This window comes from Hirundo rustica, chromosome 13 (genome assembly GCF_015227805.2).
Source record: "Hirundo rustica isolate bHirRus1 chromosome 13, bHirRus1.pri.v3, whole genome shotgun sequence".
Classification (NCBI taxonomy): Eukaryota; Metazoa; Chordata; class Aves; order Passeriformes; family Hirundinidae; genus Hirundo; species Hirundo rustica.
Window position 1 is genome coordinate 1,146,345 of NC_053462.1, and position 24,218 is coordinate 1,170,562.

Sequence of the window (24,218 nt, forward strand, 5' to 3'; positions counted from 1 at the left end):
AAAAAAACCCCTGAAGGCAGTTCTAATTTCTCGTGTTAATCCCCTCTGGATCAGGTAAGGTTTACTGCCGCAGGCGAGCTCCATGTAGCACACACAGAGATTCAGACTCTTCAGCTGCAAGATAGCTAAGAAGGAATTCACACAGGGACCTAGAAGACTAGACACAGGAGTCAAGGAAAAAAAAGCTATTATGAAACTAAACCATCCCTTATCCCCTAAAATACACTGTCAGATATGAACATATTAACTAGGAAGACCAAGCTACAGCCTCACCAACACTCCTGCCTAATGCAAGCCAAAGTTTATTCATTTTTTTCTATAAGGGAAGCCACAGACCTACACCACTTGTTCCCAGCCTCAGTGAATCACACAAACTGTGGTGTATTAGACCCTTGCACGTCTGTGTTTGGTTGGCTTTTTGGGGGTGGAGTGGGGGTATGTGAAGTTTGATTTTGTGCTTCAGAAAACCTGAACACCATCATAACTTTATTCACACATCCAAAACCTACTACAAATGGTGTAATGCAAGGTCACTGGTTCCTAGAAAAAACAAATTCACAGCAGTTAAAAGTTCAGTTAGGCTTTTCTTATATTATAAAAGTTGTAAAATACTGAGTAGTTTCCACATTCCACCACAAGTATTCCGCATTTTAAAGAGGAAACAGACTTCCTTCATTCACATGTAAGTACCGTCGAGTCATCTGTGCTTTAAATCCATGTCTTGCAGCAGGACTGACAAGCACATGTTCATTTCCCCCCAAACTATCTTCATTTCAAAGGGGTATGTGCAGGCTCATGACTGGAGTTTCTTTCTGCCTTGTAGCTGCGAAGAGCTGAACAGTTTTTTAAGCATCCTTAGCCTTATTTTGTGCAACACAAGTCTGTGTTAAAACCTCTCCACACTGATTTTTACAAGCCAGGGTCATCTCAATCTTATTAGTTCCACATTTACAATATGCAACACAGTATAAAGACAATCAAATCCAGTCAAGCTTGCTGCCACAGTCATGAGGCCTCTGGGTTGAGCCACATGCTGTACTAAGAAAGAAAATCTAAGTCCCAAGGGAGTATAATTTATGATCCACCTTTAGAAGTTCACAGAATTCCAAAGGTACACTTCTACAGCAGTGTAACAGCACTGAGAAAAATCCCCCAACAAGCCACATTGGCTTCAACGCTGTGTACACATTAGAATTTTCTTTTTCTGGCTGATGTTTCTTTAGTTATTTGAGATTACCTTGATGTCAGTTTAGCTGTGCATGTCTGCTTTGTACATAGGCAACTGGTAAAAAATCTGAACAATCCTGGCTTCTGCAAAGGAGGAGGAACCTGAAGCACTGGAAGTAGGGCAGTGACTAAGGATCTGATTAATGCAAGATACATTAAAGCATAATTACAGTTACAGTAAAGCTATTCATTACCCACTGTTTAGAGGCACCTGATTCCTCCTTAATGATATGCACAAGATGTTAAACTTCCATCGAGTTCAGCCAAGTTTGTTGTTCTGTGATTCACTGCTATTGTTTCAAATAAAAAAGAACAAATACGACACAATCAGGTTTCCAGCAAACCATAAATACAGATCTACTGAAGTGAAGCCACCCAAAACTGTTGTTTTCAGAGTTTGTCCAGCACACCCAGACTCCACTGGATGAAATACACTGGAATCTTAAAAAGAAAACAAGACATGTTTATAGGGAGGATATAGAGATTTATTTAATCAGGTTTACTATTTACAGTTGAGATCACTTTCACATACTACTTTGCTACTCTACATGGCTACATTGTTTCCAAACCAATTGAAGGTCTACAGTCTAACAGTTCACTCAACACATAAAATGCTCTTCATAGAAAAATGAAATATTTCATTATAGAACAGTAGTGCATACATTATACTCCTGAAAAGCCAGCTTGTATTTTAAACCACTAATGTTTGAAAGACTGGATCTCTGAAGGTCAAAACTGCAGTCACATAATCCTAAAATCGGTTAAGGTTTTGTTGCCTTTCTTCACAATTTCTTTATATATAAAGTGTACTGGACTTAGGTGTTTTTCTTTTTTAAAAGTGACGCTGGTGAGGGGCAAGATTAAAACATTTCTTCTTCTCAAATTAAATACAGCTGGCTTCCTCTGTACAACTTTGGCCAGAGAAGTTCCACGTAGTGAAGGTTTAAGACAGCCTCTCTCTATATGCAAGAATCAGCCAGTTAACGCTTAGAGGTAATCTACCAAAGTAGGCACACGTCCTTTGACTTCCATATCAACCAAATTACACTTAACTTGCAAATGGTTCTGAAATTAGAAAGTTTACTAGCATACTAAAACATTTAGATACATGAATAGCTGGCTAAAACAGTGAAAGTCACAGGTAATTATATGGGTTTGTGTAAAGCTGTTGTTTTGCCCATCACCAGTGCACAGTGCGGCTGCCCTCATGTCTGAAAGGTGTGCTTGGGGCAAGAAAGCTATGGAAGTAAACCTGGCCCGTTCACCTTCCACAGGAGTGGGGGAAGATTGAACTCATGTCGGAATTCTCTTCTAGGCATAGGTTCCGCCAGCAATGAGAAGCTCGTAGGCAGGATCTCGACTCCTCCTACATAGAACTACACAGGCACACAGCATGCCCAGAAGCTAGGGAGAAAAAACAGAGAACAAGCTTGAGAACAAGGAAGGTACTTCAAGAGACTCAACCTCAGCACAGACTGTCAGCATGCTTCAAGATTGTAATTAACAGAAATGGCAACACACGACAGCTCCTGAAAGAGCCTCGGTTCCTGCTGCAAACTGCAAGGGCCACAAACTTCAGTCTCATTTTCTTTACAGTATTATCCTGGACATCTAAAACAAAACTTTTTTTTTTTGGTCAGCCACTAGTATTCTGCCTCAATAATTCAGATTCAGATGGAAGAAATTCCTAATGTTTTTTAATGAAAGGTAAAGATTTTTAGATACCATATCTGGTATGGAAAATCCAAGTGCAATTCAAATGCATCAGCTTAACTGCTATGATGAGAATGGGCTTTGGAAAGAGATTTGATAAAACTCATGTGACATGTGAAAACGCCACATTAGAAAGCTTAAATCTAAGGCAAATAATTCACTTTTAGACATGTTAAAATTCACAGTACCACAACTGTGCTGGCATGATTGCCAGGATTTAGGGTATGATCACACTGTGTCCACTTACAAGACTTAAATCACATGAATAATTGGGGATACAGGGCATCATATTTTAAAGAAGTTGCATGTTTATTGAAGGTACAGTAAGATTGTACCTACTAAAATAGCAGGTACAGTGTTCTGTGGTCCACGGTAACTGGCAATAGCTTCTAGTAAAGTGTGAGATTGTATTGATTTGGTTGTATGCACAGAAGTTTATTCACAGATGCAAATAATTCAGGAGGCTCTGGATTACAAAGCACCACTCTAAAGGTAACTTGATTTCTTAAAAAAGAACCCAGTCCAAAAATACACCATAAATAACCCCTTGGACAGAAAGCAAATAAGAATAAAATGGGTGAGCAGACAATCAAGTGTAGATCTTCCTCTCTGATAAGGCAAAAGCCCAGTGAAAATAGTACTGGGACAAAAGGAGAGTTACTGACTTTTTAAATATACAGGCCAATGCAAACATCAGATGCGTAACATGTTTAAAACTAAATGGTGGTACACAAAATACAGCACTCCAGTCTGCTGAAAGACTGAAAACAGAATGTTTAAAACCCCCAAATCTAAATAAGTAGTGATTAGAAAGAAGATGATGAAATTCTAGTTATGAGCTTTTCACTTCCTGGAAAGGAACAAGCTGTAAAGATCAATACTCTTTGTCTGCAGTGCATTATCTGCTTTGGATCAATAGGAGAAACCAGCCCAGGTTAAAAAAAGCATGCGGAGAACAATGTAGTATGGCACTACAGCTGTCATCAAAACCAGCACCTTTCTTCACTCAGATTGTTCCAGCTCACAGACTCCTAAATACATCATCATAGAATGATGGAATGCTTTAGGTTGGGACAGACCTTTAAAGGCCATCCAGCGAAGCCTCCTGCAATAAGCAGGGACATCAGGGTGCTCAGGCTTATAAACTCATGTCAGAGCATGAGGAAACAAGTTACATGAGAGAATGACTGGTCATGGACAGCCCTTCTGAATGAGAGGGAATGTCTACAGTTAAACCCACTTCAGTTAGACTTGGGAAATGGAGAGTTTATGGTAGTTACCAGCGGCTACAGAACTGTCAAGAAGGCTCACAGCCTTCAAGTACAAAAACTTCTCTGCTGTTCAAAGCCAGGATAAAATGAAAAGTGTGATGCAGAGCAACACCTCCTTTAGTCTTTCACTACAATTCATTCTAGCCATGTACATCAAATGAATAAAAGTAGATCCAGCACATTTACAGTTATTTACACAAAGACAACCCTGTTCAATGACTCCCTCGAGACATTTAATTTATAGAGAGCTGTGTAAAATCTCAAACATTCAGGTACTACAGCAAAACCTCATGCAATTAACTTCTGAGTTACTATTTAAATAAATTTTGTCCTTTCGGAGGTCTCTGAGCACATTCCTAGAATCCATTATAAACTATCTCAATGTTCTCTACAGATATTTATTATGCCATTAAAAAATACGCTAACACCTCTAAACAATTCAAGGCATTTGAATCTGTTTTTCTTGGGTTGCTATTTAATATTGTGAACAGCTATTTTAGACATCTGTGTTGAGGAAGGATCCAGGCATCCTCCTCTTTAACAGCTTTCAGGAAAATTTAGACATCTCCTACTTTCAGAAGGTTTGTTTAGTTTTTTTATTAACTTTGGTTATAATTTGCCTGCTAGCAATAACTACATTCAATCTTTCCCCAAACCAATTTTGTACAAAAATCCACTGGCTGTAGATACATGTGCCCTTTGTAAATGATCACTAACCACAAAAGCTGTGTCTTTGCTCCCTATCTATTAATAGTTCTGTGCTGTCACTGGGGCTGGGACCAGGGAATTGTTGCCCACTGGAAGAACCGCATGGTAACTGAAACATGAACATACCAAGAATTACTTCTATACAGAAAAGAGTAAGTTGTTAATAAATTTCAAGCCTTGCAAAAATACTTTTCCCAGTCTTTTAATTTTAAAGCAATTACTGAAGGTTAAATTTGTTGACTATAGGCTATTAAAGGTAATGAACTTCGAACAGCCTCATTGCATAACAAAATCATCTGTTCAGAGGGAAGTATGCAGTGAGCACAGGGAAGGTAGCAAAATTCACCAAATGGTGAGAAAAACATAATTATTTCTCCAAGTTTACAGGGTATGACCCAAGTTACAGCCATGTGCTGAAGTTTACATTCAATTTCCCTTTCAGTTAGCCCACAGACCATTCTGCTGAGAACTGGGCCAAGTACATATTTGAATTCTGTACGGCAAAGACAAATATGTCAGAACTTATGTCTCAAATTCCGGGAGATAAATAACAGAACACTTTGAACAGAAGGGTGCAAGCAGCCACACTGCCATTGCAAGCGTGTCAAACTCTGGGCCAGGGCCAGAAAAGATTAGAACTGTGCTGCACTTTGCAGCAGACCTGCCCATCAACCTGCAAACTCCAAAACTAACAATAATCTTGAGATTCACCTCAGTCAGTCTCATAAGAGACACTTTCTTCTGACATAAAAAAAAATTGTCACAGTAACTATGGTTGTGATAAAGACATTAATTTTCAGTACACAAATACATTTTGTTGTTCAAACAGACCAAGTATTGCTTAACAACTGAAGTTTTAAGAAAGACAATTAAAGCTATGCCTTCCCTTCAGGACACTGAACACAGATCTCACCAAATCTGAAGTTCCATAGCTAAAGTAGTCCAGCTCTGAACAGTTCAACATGACTGTATACACTACTATGAGTACTTCCTTAGAGCACTGAAATATAAAGGGAACCCTATTTTCACAAGTCTTTGCAAAATATTATCTGTCTTCAAACTTACAATCTGGCTCAAAAGCTGCTTTTGAAAATAAAAGTACTTAAATTGTCGGACTTGACAGGTATGTTTTTTGAATTCAAATGCTATTAAGAACACTAAAGTAACTTTGAAATTAGTTTTTAAGTCTCCTGGGATTCAGCATATGTACTACAGAGACCATAGCATAGGCATAGTCTGAAAATAGTATCATTAATGTACTAAGTCTGCCAGTCGATGAGCACTCAAAATTTCAATTTTACAAACATGTTTGGGAGACAGTACTAGTCTTTTATTTCTTCCTTAAAATTTAATAAATACTAATATACACATCACTTTATTTCCTCAGTTACCTTTTTATGACCAGGGTAACTCAGTTTTACATGAGCTGAGCACACTATCAAAACCCTTGGTGGATCTCCTGGGTGGTCCTGACATTTGTAAACCATGACGCATAGTTAAACTGCTGTACCTCTAAAACAGCATGAAGAATGTTTAGAAGTCGGAAATTAAACGCTATGTAAACTCTTCAAGTGTTAAATGCCACCAGAGGACATTTATGATACTTAATACCTAGATAATTAAGTTTTCAAGAAATAATTTACCATTTACATCAGAATGGATTACTGCATGTAACACTGACTGTTCAGCTCTAAGAGAATATACATCCACATAGAAGTGGGAAGTTGTGTGTTAAAGTGTAGTATCTGTATGTGCACACCTGTAATTATCTGTACTGCAGTTTAGATCTAATTTAAAAGAGGATAACACAAAGAGCATTCTCTTACCTGAATAGCAGCAAATGCTAGTGCTGCCCAGATGACATACATCATGATCTCCTGAAGCTTCTTTACAACCAGAGCCTCACACCCCTGAAACAAGTAGGTTTCTTACGTATCAATCTGGCAACCATATTTAGACACACCAAAAAACCCCAAAAGCATCACATAGGGCAGAGAAAGATATTGCTAACACTAAAAAAAGCATGAAAAGTAGATGAAAATTACTCACAGATGAAAACAGGAGAGAGAGGATTTCCCCCCTGCAAGAAACCACATCTACTTTCTGTTAAAGCAAATACACCCAAGATTTGATTTCCCCCCAAGAAAACAAATTGCCAGCAAAAGCATGTGGCAGTGCCAGTTCATGCTGTGGCTGCCTTACCTCCGAGTAAAGGTCCATGGGGTGGGTCAAACTGCCAGTGCAATTGCTGAGGGCTGCTTTGCAACAGCTGAGGGGCACACTGTTGTTTTTAGTTTGTTTGAACCAGATAGTATTCTCCCAGTCTGAATAGTTATGGATCCCACAGCAGCGCAGCTGGATAATCAGACAGGTAAAGAATTCAGTTCTAATTGCAATATCAGGAAGACAAGTACATTATGTTCCACTGCAGAAAAGTACTTAAGTACTACGTATTTGAATACAAACACAGATTGATAGATAGCTAATTATATAAAAATGTATCTCCCCATCAGCAAAATAATATTAATTTTAACCAAGTTAAGCTATTTATTGTCCATTCAGCAAATTCCTAGATTTGTCAGAATGAAGGGAGGCCATTTACACAAGCAGCAGAGCAACAGCATCTCTGCTTTAAAGACAGAAAGGAGCAGAAAATTAGCATATGTCTTGCTGTCTCACCTGCCTCTGTACATAGTCAATAGCACGACTGGCTGCATCAGGATTTGTCCCATTGTATCTATTGTATACTTTCCGAATGCTGTGATCGACTTCATCCTCCACCTAGGAAAGGGTAGGAAAGCATCTGCATTAGCTCACCAGCAGAAGTAGCATATGTTAGCTAACATCATTTTGCTTCCAGCTACAGCATTTCAGGAAACCAAGGGAACTCCCCATCATCTAAAATCACATAATTGAGTGGTACAGCTTCCTAAAGTTTGAATCTTTTGCCAAGATGTTTCCAGCTTGCAGCTAAGGGAGAAGGAAAATCCAGGCAGCTACCTTCCAGAGTTTAGGCAAAGTAACTTTGTACCATCTCTCAGAAAAGGAGTACTCTTTCCCTGTGATACTATGGCAGACATTTCAAGAAGTTAAGGATTCTCAATAAGAGCATGCACTCATGTTTCTACTTCAAGGTTTCAAACCAAAACCATTATAACCATCTGGGCTAACTCATTCCCCTTGGGACTATGAGGATATTGGGATCAAAAGGTACTAAGCCATACCACCTACTCTTTCGGTTGAAGCACAGGTAAATAAATTCTAAAAGATGCTTTCTGGCTGACCCTACAGCAACCAAGCTCTCTGTTCAGCCCCAGTCACCCAGGGCTTCCCGAGGAACATTGAGAGCAGTACATTGTGTACAGCAGCATTTACTGCAACAGGTCTTAGAGCTACTGCACATCAGTCAAGATGCTGTCAAGTACTTGTGCTAGAAACGGATGCCACTCCAGAATCGTCACCTGTCCCCTCAAAAGTATTCTATGATGCACAGTTTCGAGGAAACCTTACTAGAACCTTTTAAGTACTATATTTTACTGTAAAAAATTACTTAAATAATACACAGTTTAGTGTAGAATAAATATGTGTGCAATTTTAAGATTAGCTCTGATTGGATTTTTTTTCTATCACATTCAACAGGAATTATGTGCAAGGAATGTAATTTTAGGACTGAGCCCTAAGCATGCATATTCTTCAGATCTGCAAGCTACAGTTGGAAGGACTTGTCAACACATCATTCCTTTAAATACTTAAATGGAAGAATTTTCTCAGCAATAGCACAAGTGAATTCCACCACCCCCTCCTCAAGAATGCTGTCTATTTCAAGACAGGTATGCATAAAAGTCAATTTAGCCTGCACAGGCAACTTGTTTCAGATCAGTTCAACTAATTTGATTTACATCTCCAAGTCATAACAAAACAGCTGTTCAATTTATCATATACATTTTAAAATAATTTATTTCAGTGCTTCTTTGTGCATCATTTGGCTTGTGGTTCAATCAAGGCAACATTATGCCTGAAAACCATGCAAAGTCCCTAAGAGCCAAAGAGAAACCACTAGCCCTAGTTAACCTAGAAAAATGAAGAAAGTGAACCCCTCCATCCAAAGGAAAAAAGCCAGCAGGTCCTCAACCAACCAAGCCTGTTTAATCTGTATTAGCACTTCCAAAAAGTCTGACTTTTACTGCTAAGGACCAGTGCTGGAAGGTTCTGCAGCAGCTCAGTCCATCTCAGCATGGCCTGGGCATGTTCCACATGACTCTGAGACAGCCCTAACTGGATCAACACACAGGTTTACAGAGGCATGCTGCAAAATTAAGTGATTCTAAGACCAGTAATGAGAGCACAGTGTCACTTTCTTGAGGCATTATGCTCAATGTTACTTGATACCAACAACTGCTATGACTTCGATCTTTCCTTCTGTTTGGAAGTTTGTACAGCGAACACCAAATACTTCTAACATGATTCAGGTGCTTTTAAAAAAACCCAAAACCAGAAACAACAGACCAAAATTAACAAAGCACAAAGCTGACTTATTTATCCTGGCAAAAATAATCAGAAGGCTAAGCAGACTTCCCCTCTCAGCTCACTGGTAATAAATTTATTTCTGTTGCACTTGGAACAATAGTTAAAGATGCTAGATACTGCAGGGTACTAGAAAATTGCTATTTTCACTAACAAAACACGTCTGTCCTTTCCAAAGATTTAAGGTTAAGTTTTCAAATACTGACTTTCACAAACAGCTTAACATAAGATCATGCTGCCACCAAAACTAGACTACCTTCCCTCTTCTCCCAAGCTCTGGCCCTGAATTACCTACTGCAGTGAAAACTGTATGGCAGCAAATCAAAAAAAGAGAGGCAACAGGAACACACAGGAAGACCCATGCATCTGCTTGTATCTGCTGTCAATACTGCTCACTGAAAAAGTGCAAGTCCCTTCAAGATGGGAACATCTAAGTCAGTAAGATGACTACTGCTTAGTCCAGATCAGATCCATGGCAATTCCTGCACATATTAAAGTATACCTCTGCAAGAACTGAAACAGAAGGAAACCATTCAGATCAACACTTAAGAACCCACTTCCTACTCTCTGGGAATTGTAGTGCTTTCCTCAGTGGCTTCTAAGGTCTACTTCTACTACAAACTTCAGAATCCCCGATGACCATCTCAGTTCACTGCCCAGATACCAGAAATCAAATGCAAAGCATAAAAAAAAACCATTCTGAGTTCAAGCATGGCCAGCAGAGCACTTCTGTTGAAGCAGCTAAGTATTATGCACCAGGTCTATAAGACAAACACTTCAAGGTCATGTTGTCAGCTGTTTACTCAAAGCAGCCGTCCCTGGGACCCTAGCAAAATCACCACTTCTACTTCCAAGCTATCCTCCTATTTGTTCCAGGATAGCAGGAGAAAGCAAAGAGAGAATTCTGAACCAGTGAGACCTGTGCTGTTCACAGGACACAAAAGGCCAAGGAAAGAGAAATGCTACTGTAGTTCAGCTTACTGGGAGGATATCCCTGAGAGTCCTATACTGCAAACATGCTCCATGTCACAGCTAAAATGCCTTCTCTGGCCTACTTTTTCCCCCCCCAGAATTTAGATATAGACATATCAACAGCCAGCAAACTGTGCAAGTTACATATTTCTTCAAGCTACATTGTGGCATCTCTAATACCATGTAGTATTATGATGTATATTATGCTGGTAGAAACACATCTAATTTCATTTTTTAGGTCCTGTTTCTTAATTCCATTAAACAATGAAGTGGGAAAAGTTGTAATTTTTTAGCTATAATCCCTGTCAACAACCTGTGTGAAGCCAGAAAGTATACATTAACACATTTAATCTATTTCATTTTATTATTATGCAGTGTTAGTTTGCACACCAAAACACTTGACAACATTTAAGTTATTGCATATAAAAAAAATGCCCTAGGTTCAAACATTGTGTAGCCTCAATCATTCACAAAGTCAAAGCATCAATAAATTAGAAGACCATCAGAAAATGTAAAGGCACCAATTACTGTGACTCCCTTCTCAACTGCTAATGATATGTTCCAGGTAATTTTTTTGCCTACAAGATAGCTCTCTGCATTGACGTTCTAAATTTTAAGGTACTGGTATCACAAATTATCACTCAGACATTTGATTTTATTCCCTTAAATACCCATTAACAGTTCTACAGAATCAAACACAGTAAAGAATACACCTCTGTATTATGGTCAGAGTTCACAACAAAACATTCACCGAAAGTGAGAAGTTCTTACCTTTGCTCTGTAAATGTATCCAAGAACCACAACCACAACTTCAGTGATAAACACCAAGAGCAAGATGATCACAAACTGTAAAACAAAATCAAGAGTGTTTCTGCAAATAGCTTTATTTGTTTACCTAATAAAAGGCTCCACATAGATTTTCCTATTTAAAGTTATTTTGAGGCATGGTTTTGATTTAACAGGTTTTAATTTAATGCAGGCACTTAAATTAACCAAACGAGCCCAGAATTCATTCAAGAAACTTTAGTGTTCACAGCTTCACCAAGTAATAAGAAGCTATCCAGTCAGGCAAGTCTAGCTGTTACTAGTACTGAAAATACCATGCTGCAGGTCTTTAAGTGTTTCTTTCAATCTTCTTTGTCAGGTAAGCAGGAATGTCTCATCAAAGAGGCTACACAGGCAGTTACTTAGAGTGGTAGATGGACTAAGGGAATGCTTCTTCAGATTGAGCTCTCTAACAACTGGAAAGGACAGCAAGCTATGCATTTGTCTTGCTGTATTTAAGAGCACTTTAAAGAAGTCTACACAGCATTCAACTAAAGAAGCCCCAAACTCCCCTTTGGGAACAGTTCAGGCACCAGCCTCTCTTCTTCCCTACCTAGGTTTCAAGCCAAAATTACAGTTCTAATGCTTGGAAACACAGGACATAAAATACTGCAAACCAAGCGTCCCAAGTAAGCCATGAAGAAAATAATCAGGCATTACGACAACCCTCAGCTGACCTCGATGCAAGACACTTAATGCAAGAAGGCTCCTGAATCACTTTTCTCTCCTTTCACTTCAGGTTTTCAACCACAACAGATTAAAGTGAGATTTAAAAAACTCTTATGACTTAATCATATGGTTTTACATTTTTTAATGAGATTATCACAGTTCTAAAAAAGGTAAAGCTGAGACGCCTTCTGCTGCTAGAAATGTTTAATTTAACACCTTTATACAGAACAGAAAATCGAAACAAGATGTTCCTAGCAAAATGAAGCAGAAAACTTTTAAGGCCCTAAAGAAAAAAACTTTAAGAAATATCTCAGGAGTTTATTAAGAGAGAAGGCAGCCAAATATCCAAATATACACCAGGCCAAGCCTCTGCAGGAGCTGTGCACTTACCGTAGCCAGTCCACAGCGACTCTCTCGAATGGTAGCGCAGCACCCAATAAGTCCAATAATAAAAAGCAGTGTTCCCACAGCTATGATGATAACAGCTGGAATCAGTGTATAGACATCTTCAAAGAAGTGATCATAGTCATCATATGTGATGAACACATAGGCTCCCACGTAGCACAGGATGCCTGCTGCTGCCTACAACAGGCACAAAAACATGGTAAGTTCCTTGGAACACCAAGCCCTTCCTTCAGCAAGGTAATAATTATTCTATCAAACACCATAGTGTTCCCCAGAAATTTTGCCAGCTACTATCTATGACCTACTGTTACTCTAACAGTAGGTCACAGATAGTAACATAGATTGTAAACTATGTAGGTATGATAGTACATAGATTGTAAACTTTAACCTCTGCTAGGGAAAATGAACTGCTAGAAACAACAGCATTTCTGAAGGCTTCACAGCCTTGGAAAAATCTGATTCCAACCAGAAAGCAGGCAGAAACAAATACAAACCACCAACTATTAAAAGGCAGAGCCAACTACCTACAGAAATGTACCATAAACTTGCAAAAGTGATGTTCACAGGATTGTTGTATGAAATGGTCCTCTTAAACAAAAAGTCAACTTGAAGTTAGTGCAAAATAAGCCCTGTAGGGTGAAACTGCAACTAGATAGATTTAAACAGTAAGACATCCATCTGCCATGACCTTGCCTCCCTTACAACGGTCCCAGCGCATCAATACCTTCTTTATCTTTAAGCTGAGCAGAGCTAGTGAAAGACAGACAACTGTTGCTTGAGGAGCCAACTAACACACATTTATTTTTAAATACAAGGGCCTTATCAGTTTGTGTTTTACAAATGTCTTTCCTAACTGTCCTCACACGTGCTGCAGAATGAAACATCAATTTGCAATGTGGACAATATTATCTGAATGTTTCATGACACGCTTTCCCAACACCCCAATACAAGACCAAGCTAAAACAATGCACTCAGAAGATGCAATGGCTAAACTATGACCTGGGGAATTTCAGTGAAGGGTAGTGCTCCTGTTACAAACCAATCCACACCCTGGACACAAGAGCTCACTCAACAAATGCGCCACACTGCAGCTCCAATCTGACGGAGAACACTGCAGGCTGCCTCCAGACAGCGCTCCCACTCACTGGCATTACAACCAGCCCCTCCCTGCCCTGTGAAGAGGAAGGCAGACACACAGCCAGCTGCTTCCAGTAGCTGCGATACTGCAAGGCTGGATCATGCTAGTGTACAATCACAGATTCAATCAATAATTCAGTCTAGAACATGATTTAGCCCGGCTGTCTGTGCAAAGCAGGGTCAACAATGAATTCAGACCAGGTTGCTCAAGGCGTTGTCTCAAGCCTTGGAAGTCTTCCCTGGGAAGCCTGTTCAGTGTGCACAGAACAGGACAAGCCACAAGACGAAAGGTATCCAGGATTTCAGACCTGCTTGCCACTATACACTAGATGTACTGCAACATTACTGCAACTCCTTTCTATAAAAAAAATAGTGCACAACCACTACCAGAATATTACTTTATGTATGGAATATTCCCTGCAGCACTTTGCTACAGAGACACTATGTCAAAGATATTAAGAGCCAGCTCAAAAGTATCATCATCTGCATGGATCTGAGCAATACATTTGACCTCTCCACCTGTCTTTCTGCAGCAAAGGTAATTGTGTGCTCTGCAGGAATCTTGAAGGCATCCAGGAGGCTCACATTCATTCAGTAAAAGGCGCTATGCACATATAAGGGGAGGGAAAACTGAAAATTCAGTAACAAAAACCAAGACATCTTTTCCAGACAAGAATGAACAAGCTATTGCAAAACTGTCCCCTTGCACAGAAGATGTTGTAATGCTAATCCATCTGTACAAACCCTGCCATATTAGGTACAACATGGCAAAATGCAGACACAGACTTTCTGTACACAAAGCAAAGATTCAAAGTAGTGTCACTGAACAATGGAATTACATTGACTGTTGCCTAGCAATGAAGCCTGTGAATGACAGTCCAGTGATGTAATCTCCTATTTCTAAGAACTAAAATGCTTGTTAGAAATATGGTATGTTATAAGGTGGCAGATGAAAAACCGCAGCTGTGGTTGGCATCAGGCACAGAATATATCCCACAAAGCTGAAATCAGAACCATTTGTGAACTCCTTTGTCCTTTTGTTGAAATTTAATTGGCTTCCTCCTTGCTTAAGAAAAATCTGGATCATAAACTGCCTAAGTACATACATTTGAAGAATGTATTTGAAGCAAAAGGAGTTCAGCCTTAAAAAAAAATTAAATCTGTCTAGAGGTGTTATCTTTCCTTCCCGACTTCAAGAAGGGCATGCATTTTAAGAAACACTGCTTTTGCAGCCTTTAGACAGATTAAAAGCTGTCTGTTTTGAAGACTTCATTAAATCCCTTTCACACACAGCACAAGAACAACTAATCATCTATGACAGCACTGGGCCTGGACAATGCTGAGGAACTGGTGTTTCTGAAACAAACACTGCCTCTGTGGTGAAATGATCATACTCTACAGAATTTCTGCTGCTACCTCTTCAACAAGTCATCTGCAGGGGGGGGAAGGTCCTGAGAGCAGAGGCACCTGCTGGAGCTTGCCCAAGGTTTAAAAGCCATGAAGATTAAAACTCCTTCCCCCCAGCTGAACACTGCTTTTGAACAGCTACAGGACTTAGGCTATCACAGAACAATGGAAGCAGCAACACTACCCAGTAAGTTGACATGTAAACAAGTTTGAGTTCCCGTTCCTTTTCCATTCACAACCATGGGACACTGAGTGTTTATTTCAGCCTGCTCTAAACCAGGAAGGGGGAGGTCTCTGAAGAGTTTTAGCTGGGATGAGAAAAGAGCTTTTGAAGCAATCCTTTTTGCTCATCTTTTGATGGTTTTCTCTTGCTACCTTCTGGCTTGCATCACTGAATAGTCTTAGGAGCATATAAGAGGAGTCACTCTGGGTGAAACTAAGCCAGAAGACAAGTACAGCTCCTGTGCTGACGGCTCTGAGGTGTGCAGTCAGTGGGACTGCACTGGCTCAAGGTCCCTCCCTCTTAGAGCTCAGCAGTTCCAACATGAGGTCTCAGCAGGCAGCACAGTGTCATCCACTGATATAAATAACATATAAACCCTGCAGACAAGACAGTTTTAACCATACAAAGTGTGCAGTCTATCTTGACCAGGGCTGCACCAGTTAAATGCACACTTATTACCTGCAGCAAACCAAATACAAAGTTGAATACATGGTGCTTTTTGAAGAAAAAAAACCAACTCGACTGACTCTCCCCTGCCCAAAACCAAACAACCCACCCCAAACCACCCAAAATAGCACCATGTGCTTAAACGATCTATCTCAAAATAGGAATCATCTAAGGAACCCAAAGTCTGTATGGACACAAGGATAACTAAAAAAAAAAATCATAATCCAGATCTCACTGTTTACCATCCTGCAGAGTAAAGAGAAAAGCTGCAAAGTCCAAACTTGCTCAAGTCAAAGACAATTGAAAATAAAGCTATCTTGTTTCCAATCATGTATTTACTATCATTAAATGGAAGCCAAATATATGAACCGCACACAGTTCAAACAAGTCTTTGATAAACAAGGCTTGAAGCAAGAATTCTCCAGCTTAATCTGCTCAATGCTCAGAATAGAGGTGGGCAGCATTTCCTGAATCTGTGCCAGGTCACGTGCATATTCTAGGGACACAACTGGTTATTCAGCATTCACACATCCTTTTACAGGTGTCTGCATCTAATTCATAGTTCTGAACCTGAAGCAGGTACACTCTTATTATAGGATGAATTGACCTTTAAAAACACTGATATCAAAGTACAGTCAGTAAAGACAGCTCATTGCAAAAGGCTTGAGCAATTCAACATCCTTTTCATCAGAAGCAAGTTTCTAAGACATGAAGACCTCTCACAGTTCAGAAAAAGATTGATTTTATTGCTTTGGCTGGAACCTCTATGGAGTTATTAAAAGATTAACAATTACACAATGAATTGAGGGAAAACTGGAAGATGCAATGACACAAGGTAAGTATCACTCAACACATTCTAGGAAAGCTCAGTTAAAAATCAAGGTTCTTTGAATAGTCTTTGGGCTGCTGTAACAGTCTCTTAAGCTCATGGCTATTTCCCAAAGTCAGCTTTCAGCTCTCACAAGCCCTGAGGTGTACAAGGCTGTACACTGTCTAACTGCACCCCGAAACAGTTTCATGGATTTAGTTTGCTTGTTTGTCTTCCAAGGAGGCTGCAAACACACACCAAGAACTATTTTTATGTTTTCGGTAATGCTCACACACTGCAGCAGTTTGAAAGCCAAAATTACAGCTACCTAAGATGAGTGTAATATATTTACACTTGTTCCGTTGATCATTTATTTATCAACCATGGACGCTGCAGCTTCATTTACAAGCAAATGCTTCCTTACACTACCCTAATAATGTTACTGCCAAAGAGATCTGATCAACGCTTGTATGTTCATACTTTTACTCTTCCCCTTGCTATGGAATTTTCTTCACTTTGGGACCCTAATAGAACACATAGCAGAAGTTCTGAATTTCTTTTGTAGTACTGTTTCAATTAACTCAGCCAAAGAATAGTATTTGTCCCTTTAGAATCTATGTTCTATTCACTGTTTTAAGAAAAACACATACTCTCTGAACAAGAAAATGAAGGTAGCAGCAACATACTGTATTTTAGGAGAAAACACACCTGGTATTCAATGAGGCAAGAGGCGTACTTCACATTTTTGGTAAGGACACCTACTTACAACTTTGGCACTGTTGATTGGTAAATGTTGATAGCAACGCAGACATCACCCTAAACAATTATTCACTCTATTACAGAAATATCTTTCAAGCATGGGATTGTTAGCTACACCCATGATATATTCTGACAGACCATCTACATCATCTTTGATAAAAAGAACCTAGGGAAAAAGTAAGAAAAAAGTCTTTTACACTAACAGACCCTCAGTTTTTCTGTCTGGATCCTGTTGTAGCAACTTTTTCCCAGCATGTCCATTACTTTCCTCATGTTAAATGTGAGTATATCTTTGTTCTCACTGGCTTTCTATTACATTTTTTTTTTTAAAAACAGAACACACGTTTACCCCAGGACAGATTTGAGACTACAGTTACTTCTGTCCACGCATACCAACTCCTGAACATTTCCTATTCACAAGCAGGAACACTGATATTGGAGTCCGCCTCTAAAACTTTGGGCTTCTTACAACAGTACCTGAACAAGTGGGATTTTTTCCACATTTCTCCACTGTTTGACTTCTAGGGTACTTCTGACATTTTTTGTCCTTTCCAACACTAGGGTACTCATAGCCTGATTACTGTCTTAAAAAGAAGGGGATGATAAAAGCTTTTAAGTCTTCCTTTTAGCTTTCTGTTCTTCAAAATTTATCTCCTTTACCTCAAAGGCCCAACGTAATCTCTCTGGGGTTTATTTCACTTCTAGCCTTTTCAGCACCTCCCTGCTGAGTATCTCTCTCCACTCCCCTCCAAAATAAACCCACACCCATACTTGATATTTTCTTTGCTTCCTGAAATAGATGCAGAACCAGCTTAGAACCCAATGACACTGGTTTTCTGACACTCTTTGTTGCCATCAGTGATAATTTAACTTGAACACTGAGCTATAACTGTCTTACAAATTCTTTTGGGATAAGAAAGACAGCAACTCCATTCAGCTCCATAACACAGTTAAAACTATCTTAAAGGCTTGTAAAACAAGCAAGCCCTGTAAAATTCAAGGAAGCCAGACTGCTCTGTCTGTACCAGCCACATTCAATTCTGTGACCAACATCTCAAATTCAAAGGCTTTTTTAGGCTAAAGCAAAAGGCTGAGCTAGGCTGCTTTTGCATTTGGTATTACACATTTTAAGTGCCACTAATTGCAAGATGTAGGGCATCTGTAGTCTTCTACCTCTTTAGAAGCCAAATTAACAATACAGCCATTCTTTTACACCTATTTAGCCACCAGGGCTGTAACTTGAGCTGGTGCTCTACTGTTCCCAGACTCCTTGCTCTGCAGGAGAACAACTGATGATCACTCTGTGCTTCAAAGTTCACCAGGTAAAATGATATTACAAATTTCTTGTACTATTCAAAGGTATCACATTTAACTTTGCAACTTGGTTTTGTTAGGTATTAGGTCTTTTAAGCTCAAGACCTGATGCCAAAAATCCTGAAAAATCCCAGGCAAAGACCTGACACTCATCCTGTAAAGAGAAGTGAATAACACAACCATGTTGCTTAAAAGCAAATCAAAGTATTTATTGCTAAATTTCAGGACCTGGGCCATGTTTGCTATCTGAAAATTCATATTCAATTACTGTAAGACAAATCACTCAGAGGGCACAACACCTGAGAATTTTAAATCCTAATTTTTAAATTAAAAGAACTGGTTTTTTAAAGCACATGATTCCAAACAATTACCAATCCTGAAGGATACACTTGCTTTACACCACCATAGTAGCACAAGCAGAAAACACTGCATTTTTACATCCAGAAGCAACTGTCTTTCAAGACAAAAGGGCTTTGGTCAAGTAATCCCTGCAAAGTTACCTCTGGGATGATCCATCAGTTAGAATCTTTGATCACCAAAGAACCTCTCAAGAAGTTTGTTTTAAAGTCCAGAGCAGTAACTACTCACAAGCTCACAATAAACTACAGAAAATACTGGGCTTATTGCTATGTGTAAGAGAAAGTGAGCTCTAATCTTCCTTTCTGCTACTGAATTGGAATGATTTTTTTCCATTGCTTCATTTTTTTTCCTACTAGCAATCCCAAACATGTTACATACACATTGACTGCTGCAGCCCCTCTAAGAAAATCCTCCATTTCCCATACTCCAGTCACTGCACTGCAGGGAGCACACCCAAGCTGTGCAGGGAGCACAGATCTGTAAAAGTATTTGTGCTCTACAGAAGAAGAGACTTAAGATTTCTCTAAACAATCATACCAAGAATGTTTTATAACAGCTTAGTCAAATGAACTGTCAAAGTAATGATTTCAAGCCAGTTAAATGCCACAACTTAAATAGTTTGCAACTACTGAGTTGAAAGTATTGTGGAAGCAGAGTTCATTCTTTGTCTCGAGGAGAAGGACACAGAGGAGAAACAAAAACCTCAGCAAGCAGAGGATATTGCACTATTTCAGCAGAGCAGGCTGTCAAAGCACATTAGACAGATTCCCTTTTCTGAAGCAAGACCACATGGAACACTGCGTATTTTATCATTCCATCCTAGGAACTAAACTAAGACTGAAAACATTTCCTTGGTATTTTTTTCTTCATCTCATCTTCAAACCGGTTTCAACTGAATTATGCAAGTCACACCATGAAGCCTTAAATTAAGGGCACACAAGCACATTCGACAGCAGTCTTTAGGTATTTGTTCCAGGTAAAGATATTTAATCCTCTTTCAAAATTATGCAGACTGTAAATTTAGGAGGTTTCCTGAAGAACATGTTATTCTCAAATACTTTATTATAATTTTCTTTTAAATTAATCATTAACAACATTTCATCAAGGTAACAAAAAAATCTTGCTGATTATGAAGATATATGTACAGAAGTTCCATTACTTTATTTCTCAGCTGTATTGTCTTTCACATCACAATTACTTCCTATCCAGTACCTCGCCTTAAAGGACTTGGCATCCACTAGAAGACACCAGTTGACCAAATAAATCTGGGGCAAACTTAAGGTAAAGGTCAAACTGAAGGAATGGCTTTCCTCTGTCATTTATCATATCTACTCAAAAATTAACTCTAAGAAACATATTAATCAGATCAGTATTCCCGGGTCTATGGAGGGCAAGTTTTAACTGGTACTTCATATCAACCCATTTCTTGGTAAAGTATTTTTGACCTTTAGCACTCTGATAAATTATCCAAAACTCAAGTTCTTGTTCCACACATTCTGCTACTGTTTATGACTATCAGTCATGATACTGTTTTCCTACAGAACTGTACTTCAAAGGCAATATAGACACCTATGAAGATGCACTCAATGCTCAACACCCCTTGCAAATACAACTCAGCTGAACTATCAAAATACCTCACCAAAAACATGGAAAGGTGAGTAAAGTCAATTCAACTTTCTACAAGACAAACTAGTACCGGCCCTGCTTTTAGGAAGCTTCCACATCCCATTTTCTTTAAAGCATAAAAATCCTGTAGTATTACCAGCATGTAGGAAAGTACAGTTAATATAAGAATTTTACAGCAGAAAGAAGTTTTCACAAGACAATAAATGACATTTTATGGTGTCAACTAAAATTTAACAAGTAGCACAAGACTCTTCACAACGAGATGAACTTGTAGAATTGAAATCAGTAGCTGTAGATGGTGAGTGACTGTCACTGGTCAGCAAGGTCTGATTTACCTCTTTCAGACTTGAAAGAAATTTTTAAAAGTTAGAACCAAGACTCCAAAGTAAAACAAGCAAATATCTTATTTCTTCGCAGCACTGATAATTTTCTGAACATCTCAGTCATAAGACAGATATAAAACCTCTCTGAACATTCACATCCTCCCACAAGTAAGAGAGCCATGTGACAAGAGGGGAGATAATAATCCACTGTGTGGTCACCACTTGCTATTCCTACAGGTGACCATGAAGACAGTGATAGCACAGAAGACTGGTATATGAAACCTTAGAGGGGGAGCAAATTTGCAAAAGCAAACAAAGGAGGTTTCATAGTTACTTGACCAATTAAAGGCATTTGTCTATTGTCAAGTCTCAGGAAATCCAAATTTTCTAATTATCAATATTGGAGCTACATATGGATGACAAGCAAAAGATTTCTGTAGCAGCACAGAAGCGCTTACATTGCCAACTAGATGAGCACCAAGTGTTAACATACACAACTCAGGCAACAAATGAGCTACTGACTCTAGCTTGTGAAAGAAAGGAAAACCACTGTTTTCTGTAACTCCCACTTTCAGAAAGCCTGCATCATTCTACATATATCTAATGAGCTGCAAGATTGTTCCAACACAAGCAACCCAGTCACTTATGTGCCAAAAAGCCGTCAGCACAAGCTGACTTCTTAGGCTGGAAGTGGTTTACAGAACACAAGATTGATGACATTTTAATTTGACATGAAGTACATCTTTTCTAAATACAACCTGTCCATTTTAAATTCAGCCAAGCTTATCTCCAAAGTAATCAAAAATGGTAAAGCACAAAGTTCAGCATTACACAAAACAACTTTGACCCCACCACTGTATGAGATGAATAACTGCCAATTCCAATATGCAGTTAAATTACTAAATGCAGCAGACAGTGAACAAATACCTATCACTAAGCTTCTGGAGCAGTTTTTGCACACAGAACTTGTGCTCATTTACCCAAATGGAGCCTCACTTATATCAGCAACTACAGAAAAATCTGCTTCCAGGTGCCATCAAGAAGGCAACTCACAAAAACGGTGTCCAGTCAAAAACTTTTAAGCATGAAGTAACAGCCATTACAGAGCTTTTAAAATGCCACTTGCAACTATGCAACTAACAAAAAGCCACACCCAACAAAAGCAGATTCCAACCTTACAGCTGCACTAAGAGATTGATATCACTGCTTTTTACTTTAAAGATAAAGAATGGAGCCTTTGCACCTCAGCCAGAATTACAGCCTTCTAATTTGCACCACTTAAGGCCAAATATACCTCACCTTCACTGCTCCTCTCCCAGAAGAGCTACATAGGCAAAAGCCGGTAAGAATGCACAGATATGCATTTTCCCTGACCATGATTCATTTCCAGGCACCCTTAAGGAGCATTCCTTTGTAAAAATTCAGACAAGAACAGTCATCCTGTAATGCTAGTAAGAGTTTATATGACTTTCAATAGTAAATGAAGCTACTATATATAGCTACACTTTTATGTTCCAACAGCTTGTTACCCACTATTACTTCTCCAAAGATGAAATTTCTGAACAGTTGGGACAACAGATATTCTGTTCCCGGAGCTAGGATTAGAGCAGGAAAAACGCAGTACTTAAATGCACAATGGGAATTCTTAAAAATCTACAGACTCTTCTTTAATTTGATTTCATTTATTTAAGAGTTACGCTGTTCTGACAAGCCAATTATTATAGTGGACACAATGCCGAGCTAGAGCCTGTATGTCCATCCTGAAAAAGGTAATTTAGAGCAACTTACTGTCCCCTTTTTGCAAGCTTTTGTCTTACTATCACTGTAGCGGTGGGAGGTTTCAGCGATGCATAAATACAACAATGCTACCTTGGCTAGTGGAATACGTGAAGCATAAATATATAAAGACGTATGTCCTGATTTTGTGTTACCAGCAGCAGGAAGAAAACAGCGCCCCAAATCCACCGCTAAGCGTTTGGGATGTCCCGCAGCGGACGGCCAAACCGAGATGGCCAGAAGAGCGCTACAAAACTTAAACTGGCTACAGAAATTAAACTGCCAGAGACCTGAGAAGCTCAATAACGCAAGAGAGAGAAGCTGTACTCGCTTACACAAGAGCCTCTACCCCAAGATCCCTAATGCTCGTTAAACCTTCAATGCCAGGTTCAGCTCCCCCCACCCTGGAACTCGGGGAAAGGACTGCGAGGGAAGGGACTGAGCCCAGCTCTGAACCCCCCCCACCCCGCGAAGGGGCTCAGAACGCCTGTTAAACATAAAGAGTTTAAACACGAACTGAAGCCGTGTGGAGAGGTGGGAGGGGTTCCCGGCTCCCGAGCGAGGCCCGCAGCGCTCTTAAGGGCCAGGCTTCGACCTGGAACCCCGAAGCCGCCATCCCTCGCGAGGGGCGGCCGGACTCACCCAGAAGATGAGGTTGAGGAAGACGAGGACGGTTTTGGAGGAGGTGATGCCGCACTGCCCCATGGCGCCGCAGAGCCCCGGCCCGGCCCCGCGTCCCCTCAGCGCCGCCGCACGTGACCGCCCGGCCGCGCGGGCAGCCTAAGATGGCGGTCGCCCGCGTCACGTGGCGCGAGGGGGCGGAGGCACCTAAGATGGCGAACCGCTCCCCCTTAAAGCGGTCCCGCCCTCAGGAGGCGCCGCGCCGGGGCTGTGCCGGTGGCGCGTTTTTGTGAGGGACCGGCCTGCGCTGTCTTCCAGCCTCAGAATGCAGGCAGCAGAGTGTACCAAACTCAGCCTGTGCTTCTTCTTCAGCGCCTGAAGCGATAATTTTCCGACTACCTTACAGTATTGTGAAAAATTAAAACAGGTACCAAAGAACACTGAACATTCGCATCCTCCCACAAAAAGCTGCACCATAAAGCCGGTGACATCCTCAGGAGACCGTCGGGTTCTGAGGAAAGTAAAAACGCTCCCGATTGCCGCTTGAGGGGTGGTTTGATGGCGGGACTGTGCCCTCAGGGCGCTGAGGGGCCGTGAGGGCAGGAGAGCTGAGCGGCAGGCAGGAGAGCAGGTGTTCCATGAGGAGAACATCCAGCATTTTACAGCCTGGACATTTGTCTAGTGCGGAGAAGGAATGCTCCCAGTGAAGTAAAAGACCGTGGCTCATGTTGCAGAACCTTACAAACTGAGGAAAATGCAGGCGGTGGTAATTCTTGGGTGTTTTGGACACTTCGAAAGAGGGCGGCATTTTCCAGCGAAAAGTTAAGACATTGAAGACATGCCTGGTTTCTAGAAGAGGTAACACCAATCCAGGATTTGCTGCCCAATTTATACCTAAAGTTTATTTTAGCACAGCCAGGATCCAGCCCTTCACTGTAAGAGCCTTTTTTTCTGTCTCACAAATCAAACCAAACCCTTCCTCTTTCTTCTGCACCAGGATATCTTCCATCTCGATCTTCCTTTTACTCTCTTCTCTCTAATTCCCTGCTTTTCCTAGAGATGCCTGTCATTCCTGGGCTGCTCTCCCTTATTTGGTGAGCTTG

General features: G+C 40.1%; 1 protein-coding gene across 1 annotated transcript; it reads right to left on the minus strand.

The window, feature by feature from the left end:
* Nucleotides 1–1,690: 1,690 nt before the first annotated feature.
* TSPAN3 (tetraspanin 3) lies at nt 1,691–23,279 on the minus strand. The gene is made up of 7 exons (XM_040077327.1): nt 23,137–23,279; nt 12,300–12,491; nt 11,187–11,261; nt 7,599–7,700; nt 7,122–7,274; nt 6,746–6,829; nt 1,691–2,631 (listed from the first exon to the last, which is right to left on the minus strand). Exons 1-7 carry the CDS (start codon nt 23,197–23,199, stop codon nt 2,539–2,541), a joined length of 762 nt encoding a protein of 253 aa, XP_039933261.1. The 5' UTR covers nt 23,200–23,279; the 3' UTR covers nt 1,691–2,538.
* Nucleotides 23,280–24,218: the final 939 nt, after the last annotated feature.

What these genes read in the sequence shown, in the direction of transcription:
- TSPAN3 (XM_040077327.1), bottom strand. Translation starts at nt 23,199, where the DNA reads ATGGGGCAGTGCGGCATCACCTCCTCCAAAACCGTCCTCGTCTTCCTC. An exon ending in TCCTCAACCTCATCTTCTGG is followed by an intron (nt 12,492 to 23,136) that starts GTGAGTCCGGCC and finishes TGCCTGTTGTAG; the next exon opens with GCAGCAGCAGGCATCCTGTG. An exon ending in CCATGGACCTTTACTCGGAG is followed by an intron (nt 6,830 to 7,121) that starts GTAAGGCAGCCA and finishes TACTTGTTTCAG; the next exon opens with GGGTGTGAGGCTCTGGTTGT.